General features: G+C 48.1%; 1 protein-coding gene across 5 annotated transcripts; it reads right to left on the bottom strand.

Moving 5' to 3' along the window:
- Nucleotides 1–2,093: 2,093 nt before the first annotated feature.
- On the bottom strand, nt 2,094–7,421 carry LOC124698488 (phospholipase D alpha 1-like). 5 transcript variants are annotated; one of them, XM_047230972.1, is made up of 4 exons: nt 7,283–7,421; nt 4,767–4,829; nt 2,785–4,669; nt 2,094–2,690 (listed from the first exon to the last, which is right to left on the bottom strand). In XM_047230972.1, exons 1-4 carry the CDS (start codon nt 7,376–7,378, stop codon nt 2,248–2,250), a joined length of 2,487 nt encoding a protein of 828 aa, XP_047086928.1. In that variant the 5' UTR covers nt 7,379–7,421; the 3' UTR covers nt 2,094–2,247. The 5 variants fall into 5 exon arrangements, with proteins under 5 accessions (XP_047086928.1, XP_047086925.1, XP_047086926.1 ...); XM_047230969.1 differs by having other exon boundaries at nt 2,785–4,681; nt 4,767–4,826; XM_047230970.1 differs by having other exon boundaries at nt 2,785–4,672; nt 4,767–4,826.
- Nucleotides 7,422–7,747: the final 326 nt, after the last annotated feature.

The following is a 7,747-nucleotide window of genomic DNA, read 5'->3' as shown; positions in this document are numbered from 1 at the left end:
TTGTAATAATAAGTGAATGAGTTATGGATCCTGCTATGTTCTGTTGTACTACTCTGAGGGATGTAATATTTGCGGAATGGTACTTCGTGAATGTTATATCAACGACTGGCATACTACAACATGCAGTGGTATGCAGGGTCACCACACAGGTTCCACTGGATTCTGCTCATAATTGAATTTCACACCTCCAGAGTTCTCGTCATGGACTCTCTGAATATGGATCCAAAGGTTTGGGTCAACATGAGAAATATGATGCAAAAGTAATTATTTTCAATCATTTGCGCTCTATATCGATCGGCCTCTTTCGTTCATTTCCTAATATCAAGTAACTAATAACTCCATTGTTCATTTAATTTTCTTTGCCCTGTAGGGTTTGGAGACGGTTCACAGATGAAATGGTCGGTGAATTCAAAAAACAGCTAGAATTTAAAAAGGTACTGTCTGGGGATGTTCAGCCACCGAGGACCAATCTATGTGGATACTATGTTTGTGAGTTCATCCGGAGATACACCTCTGAGCGGAAGCCGTCGGAGAACAATGTCAAGAGGAATAACTTGCGGAAGACGCTTAGTCCAGAAGCTCGCTTCCGACCAATTCAAGAGGAACTAGCAGGATTTTTGATGAGGGAAGTCCTCCATCCTAAAGGAGAACACTATTACGAGGATGTAGAACTTCTGGTGCCGTAAATTATGTATGCAAACTTGTTCGAAATTGTATATGGTCATCCAAGATTGAATATATATATATTGTATATTCCTCTTGAATTCTTCTTGGTTCTAATTTCAAACTTGTTTGAAATTGTACATTCATATGCAAGTATATAGTAGCGTAGAATATGTGAAACTTCTTCAAAATTAAAATAAAACAAAAAATAAAATATAAAGGAAATAAAACAATACAAATTAAAAAGAAACCAAATTTAGGGGGAGGGGGCTCAAACCTTAACCTACGGAGGCCTTTAGTCGCGGTTGGCTAGGAGAACCGCGACTAAAGGTCCTCCGCCCCGACGGACGGCTGGCGCCCACGTGGATGGGCCTTTAGTCGCGGTTCGTAAGCAACCGCGACTAAAGGGGGGGGGGCTTTAGTCCTGCATACTTAATCCCGGTTGCGCAACCGGAATTAATGGCAGTTGCCAACCGGGATTATAGGCCCTTTTTCTACCAGTGAAAAATGACATGGAAGCTCAAATATGAGGAAAGCAATGGTGGTTCGAGTATTTGTAGCGACGAGAAACTTGTTTATTTGGTGTTTCTAGTTTCGTGCCAACAATATGTAAGTAGGGGCGAGAACATAGGTGTTGTCGGGAGTGGTGTTTTGGAACATAGGAGCATATGCTCCCTATATTTTGAAATGCATCTTACACATATTTTAAATTTCAAAAAAAATGAAACAAAAAATTCGCACGTACATCTTCACGTGCTACGCGCTCACAAAGTTGTTTCATAAAAAATGAACTTATCATGTCACGTGTGTAAAAAAGACAAAATTCAGTGCTGAAAACAATGCTTTTCATTGGATAAGTTTTCTCTTTTTTACATAGGCCACAAAAAATATTATTTTTTCATGAAACTTGACGCATACACACATAATATGGAGATGTACATGCAGAATTTTTTGTCAAAATTTTTCCACACTTCAAAATTTGTTTTGTTGGTAGAGGGAGCATACGCACCCGGGAGCCGAATTGAATTTCCGGGTGTTGTCTAACGTCTTTCCTTTTAAGGTAAAAATTCGAAGTCTGATTTTAATTTATTGTGACGGACAATTGCCTTGTTGAAGTTATTATTTCAAAAGTGGGTATTTTCTTCACCATTGACTTCTTGAAAACGTCGCTTATGAAGAATTTAGATTTCACGTGTTGTGGAGCTTGTGTTGCTGCTACAAGGACGCCTACAACGTCTTACCGTTTGTGCTGCTGTTACAAGTGAAACATTGTAGTGTAGCTCTTTTTATGTGTATCCATATCACTATTACGGTATTGCGGGTATTGCTTGTTGGAGAGGCTAGAAATAATTTATATCTTCACCACATTAATATTTTCCCTTTATCACAATTTTACTCGCATGTACAAACAATTTTTGTATCCAACACTAGGAATTCAATCACATTTTGTATATAGCTCCCACCAACACGTCCATCCACTTATCCACACGACGAAGTTACAGTAACAACACATTCACATACTACTGGGTGTCCATGGATCTCAACCAGAGGGAGTCATCGATATCGTATAGATGGATCTTCTGTTCAAGTAGTGAGGATCGGCGGGAGGTAGGTGGACCTGTTGCCGAACACCCTGGCCTTAGTGTCGGGGAAGAAGGGCGTCGTTTCCTGCAGCTCCCCGCCTTCGCTCACGCCGATGGGGTAAGCCATGAGGTGGCCCGGCAGGTCGTGAGGCACGTCGCTAGCGTACATCTCCCAGTGCTGCTGCGCCACCTGGTTCACCCTGCGCACGCACGCGACGCTCGAAGGCCGGAGGAGGTCGCTCGCGGCGGCAGCCGCCGCGGCCTGGCCCAGGTGCTCCTGCCACAGGGCGAGCCGTAGGCCGTGTACCTGCCCCCTCGCCGGCCGGATGCTGGACGCGAGGTAGCTCGGTTGGTACGCACCCATGGCGATCTCCGAGTCCCGGCCGCCGTCCATGGAACGCTGGTTGATGTTCGCGGATCCGATGATGACGTACTCGTCGTCGACTACAAATTAACGTCAGCAGGAAGAAATTATCAACTATGCATCTTCTTGAATAGAATAGATAATTGTCAATAGTAGTAGTGGAAATAAGGTTACCTATCATGGTCTTTGCGTGGACGTAGATCATGAAGCGCCTAGCCTGCTGTGCCCTCATGTAGTTGGTGTCAGGTTCGGGTCTCTCCGGCGGCGAGTACTCGCCGGGGGTGTAGGCCTCCCGATTGCCGAGGCAGAAGAAGGTGAGGTAGTCCTTGGGGTGGGCCTGGATGCCCTTGGCCTGGATCGCCAGTGCCACGTCCTTGTACATCATCTCCATGGTCCGGCGCTGCCAGTCCAGGATGGCCTGCACGGAGCCGCTCTCCGGCACGCCCTCGGGCCACATGGGCACGACGACGTAGACCGCGAACCGCTCGCCGGCCTCGATCTTACTGACGATCTTGAGCGAGAGCTCCTTGGGGATGAGGTGCAGCGCGTTGATGTCCTCCACCGTGACGCCGTCGTCGCGCCGCCACGCGTAGGAGCTCCCCAGGAAGTACTGGTTCTCGATGTAGATGAAGTCCCGGGCGCGGCGGATGGCGTGGATGTACGCGTCCTGGATGCTGCGCTCGATCACGTGGTCCTTCCCGGTCTGGAGCCCGATCCGCGAGGCCTCCGCGGGTATGTCGGGAAACCCAGCTGCCGCGCCGCCGTCGATGGACCGGAACACCTGGACGTTCCACGACTCGGCGTCCTGGATCGCCTCCCGCGCCGACCAGCCCTTGTCGAGGGTGACAAGGTACTCGTCGCCGTCGCCCTGCCTCCGCCACCGCTGCTCGAAGTTGTCGAGCACGTCCCACGCCGCGGGGCCTTCGATGCGGCAGTGGATGTCGTGCCACGGCTCCCTTGGCCCGCCCTTGCTGATCGACGCGCCGGGGAAGTTGGGTTGGTGGAAGTCGGTGCGGTGCGTGGTGCTGAGCGTCCGGAACAGGGGGTGCTCCTGCGTGTCATACCTCCCGTCGCAGAGGTCGATGCCGCCGAGGAAGCTCACAAGGCCCGGAGACGCGTTCCCCGCGGGGTTGCCGCCTCCGCCGTCGACGATCACCGTCTTCTGGTGGTGCGTGAACATGGCGACTGTTTCCACGTCTTGCACGTAGCTCAGGCGGCCCTGGCCGGGATTCCGGGGACACAGGATGCAGCGCACGCCAGTGCCACGGAAGTACGTCGCCGTGTCCTCGTCGTGCGTGGCCATCAACCCGTCGCGCCGGATCGCTCCCAGCCCCAGCGACGTCCGATCATCCCACACCAGCATCAGCACCGTGACGCCGCTGGCCGCCTTCCTCTTGAGCAGCTCGCCGAGCGTCCCCGATGAGGGCTTGCGCGGGTCACGCACCAGCGCGACGTCGGTGTTCACGGACCACCCGGCGATGTACACCATCCTCCGGGCATTGGTGATGGCCTCGAACACGTCCTCCCAGCATCGCTGCGGCTCGTAGGGCCTCCCTCCTGCGATCTGTATCCGCGGCGCAAAGCCGTCGGAGATGTGGGCGTCCTGGTACAGCCTGACCCGGCAGCCGCGGCGCTGGCCGTAGAAGGTTCGCGGCACTCCGAGGTATCCCGCGGTGCCGACGCCGGCTCCCCAGCGGGCCTCCGGGTCCGCGGCCACGTCGGTGAAGCGGAGCTGCACGTGTATCTTGTCCCCTCCATCCAGTGGGAGGCCCTTGTCGTCGCAGATGGGGAGCCACTGGTCCACCGTCTGGCCCGCGAGGACGGCGCCGTCAGTGGGGAGGTAGGCGCGGCCGATGAGCGTGGCGCCGACGGCGTTGTTGGCCTTGACGGTGAAGATGACGTGGCTGGCGTCGTGGGCACAGTAGATGTGGAAGGACTCCCCCCACTTGGGAACGTTGGTGGGATCGAGCATGCGCGTCCGGCCGACGCGCGCCTTGTCGATGTCCACCGTCGCGTACAGCTTGCCGGTCGTGGCGCCGAGGCCAATGGCGTTCTCCAGCTGCTGCATGCACTGCGCGAGTTAGGGTTGGTTGTTATGCCGAGCGCCTCGAGGAAGATTGATGGACTGATTAAGGTTTGTTAGTCATCTAATCTACCTGGCTGTTGCAGAAGGATATCTTCTTGATCCATGAGAAGACCTTTCTCTTCATCGCGGCCTGCTTGGGTGCACAAAAACAAGATGTTTGTCAATGAATTTACCTCTCGACATTGTAAAAACGACAGTACGAGATGATGAACTGTGGATGATGCATGACCACGATCTTGAAATGTACTAAATCCATTGACGCGCAAAAGTCAAGGCAGGCGGGTGCTCCTATCGATTGCTTTAAGCGACCCAGCACACTCCTAGCGAAAGGAAACACTACCTGGGCCAGGCCTATTTAACTCCGCTGTCGCACGAAGCTGCCTTCAGTCACGACTCAATCTCTGGATTCAATCTCAATCGTTGTGCTTCGGTTCTCTAGCGAAAAAAAATCAGATTTCAAAACAAATATTCACACTTGAATTATGGTGTTTTTTGAAAAAAATCATATTTTAAAATAAATGTTCAAATTCAAAAAGTGTTCACATTTCAAAATTGTTCAGATTTGAAAAATGTTCAGACTTTGAAAATGTTCAAACTAAAAAAATCAGATTTTAAAAAGTTCAAATTTTGAAAAAGTTCAAATATGAAAATTGTTTAATTTTGAAAGTTGTTCAGATCTGTAAATGTTCACATTTTAAAAATGTTCAAATTTTGTTTGTATTATTTCAAAAATTGTTCGAATTTTGAAATTGTTCATACTAGAAAAAATAAAGTAGAAAAGTAGAAAAACGATGAAAAAGAGGAAACAGAAAACCGGAAAAGAACCAATAGAAAAAACCGGACAACACCCAGGAAACACAAAGACACGATCAAAACATGCAAGAAAACCAGACAAATGAACCCATCGCTCGTAATGGGCCGGCCCAGAAAAACGAACGCCTGTGCGGCGCCCACGGTAGCGCCCGCTATAAGCGGAGGATAGGGATCGCCAAGGCAGGCCGCCAATACTATGTTGTCAAAACCAACCCGGGTTCTTTTAGCCCATGGGCTCATTTGACCTAGGCTTTGATCAGTTGTTGGTAAAACCACCGGGTTTGAGATGTATTGAGCCGTATTTTATGCCATCTAGGTTACAATTTTCGCTAATACTCTCCAAAACGCTTCAATTCACTTGGGGTAGAAATTAACTGAACAAGGCTTGACAGAGGATGAGCCATGGGACGGACATGAGCAACTTGTAGTCTTGATAGGAAGGAGAGTAAGCTGCGATGAGAAGGCGAGCGGGTTGCAAGAGACACGGGGGTTTCGTTTCCGATGTGCCTGAAACGTTCCTCAAGGAAACAAAGGGGTAGGGTCTTCAAACAACCATCGGATAGGCGTCCAAACGCATGTGTGAGATTCCTGGGGTAGACATAACATGTAGGTTTTACAACAAGGGGAAAAAGAAAATGAGCCCTTAAAATAACGAGGAATGGGGAGCCAGGGACAATTGAGTCATACCATAATTTTCCTGATCAGAAAAAGAAGTGATAAACGCAAGTTCGAGCTCAAGAAAAGATAGGTTTGGTGGACAGCACAAGGTATGGATTCAAGGAATTGTTGTACTATAATTCAGTTCATTTTAAGATCACATTTGTTTGAATCTAGGAAATAGGTGACTTCTTTCCAAGGATCTTTTATACACCAAAACTAAGGTGTGTAATGTATAGAAATGTCTTAGATTCAGCGGTTTAATTTGAGTTTATCTAAGTTATATGACATCTTCTCACGTCTAACTCGATGCCTTGAGTCGTCCAAAATCTAGACAGTGAGATACATGACGGGATGGAGAAATCCATACGTACTAGATAAGATGACTAACTTTTTTGACTTAGATATATGAGAAGTCTTAGCCAACTTTGATGTGTTGAAATGTGTATGAGTAGTGCTATAATAATTGGATATGTAGTTGGATAATAGCTAGGTGTTTATGTAGCTGGATTTATTATACGGTTTTGCTAGGTCTTAATCAACTGAGAATTTTTTAAGTCTCAATCACTCACAAAATGCACTTGAGTTGCACTTTTCTGAGGTGACTGAGACTTAAGAAAATCTGACGTAGACACACCCTTTACTATATATAGACACCATAGGGTAGTCAAAAACACATTGTAAAGCTAGTAGTGTAGACACAATATTAAGAACCGACGGTCTAGACGCCAATGACAGTTGTCAAAGATGATGTATAGTTGCTTTGATGGGCTCCGTCTGACACGTTCTATGTTTATCTAGTATATGGAGAGGAGCATCGTAGTCATGTCTCAGACAGGATGCTAGTTTGCCCAACCTCTTAATATACGACATCGTCCTATGATTGCTAGCTTCACCTCCTATGACCGCTGTTTTTCTCGGATTACTTCTAGTAAACTTCGATATAGATAAACTATATATTTCGAGAATTTGAAATTTGAAGCTCCCACAACAAGCTAGGATGGAAAATGTGGTACCCAATCTAAGAAAAGAGATGGAAATTGTGGTAGTGTAATAGCAGAAGATAAAAGATACACAGCAAAAAAGAAGTTAGTGAAGTAGGAGAAACGCTCACACCTTCCGGGGCTGTCTTAGCTGCCCTCCTGACGCCACGGACAGGTCTGCCTCCAGAATGTTGGCCTCAATCACCCCATGCAGGAGCATCTGTGCCATGGCAGCGCCGCTTCTTCTACCTCTTGCTCTTCTTGCACTGCTTGGGCTCGAAGGCTGGCCTTAGATTGTTCAGAGCCGACACTTGCTAGTATATATACTAGTCTCCGATGGAGGATTATCCATGGCGGAATAGGTGCTGTGGGTCAGCTTAACTTCCTTGCTTGCTTTCATTCCTTCCTTCCTTGAAGAACAATTCAGAAGACGGCTCGAGAAGGTTACTGAAAGGTATCGAGGCAAGGGATCTTAGAGAGGCCCAAGAAAAGAAAAAAGTTATTCTAGATTACGTTGTTTAGTTAGTGCTGGATTCTACCAGGTGCTTTAGAGAAGAGATACGTGTAAAAGCGGTGGAGCGTGCGGCGTTCAACTTTT

Source organism: Lolium rigidum, chromosome 3, assembly GCF_022539505.1.
Source record: "Lolium rigidum isolate FL_2022 chromosome 3, APGP_CSIRO_Lrig_0.1, whole genome shotgun sequence".
In the NCBI taxonomy this organism is placed as follows: Eukaryota; Viridiplantae; Streptophyta; class Magnoliopsida; order Poales; family Poaceae; genus Lolium; species Lolium rigidum.
Note: the sequence above shows the minus strand (reverse complement) of the source record. Positions and strands in the feature narration are given on the sequence as shown.

What these genes read in the sequence shown, in the direction of transcription:
- LOC124698488 (XM_047230969.1), bottom strand. Translation starts at nt 7,378, where the DNA reads ATGGCACAGATGCTCCTGCATGGGGTGATTGAGGCCAACATTCTGGAG. An exon ending in AGCTAAGACAGCCCCGGAAG is followed by an intron (nt 4,827 to 7,282) that starts GTGTGAGCGTTT and finishes GCACCCAAGCAG; the next exon opens with GCCGCGATGAAGAGAAAGGT. An exon ending in CCACGCAAAGACCATGATAG is followed by an intron (nt 2,691 to 2,784) that starts GTAACCTTATTT and finishes GTTAATTTGTAG; the next exon opens with TCGACGACGAGTACGTCATC.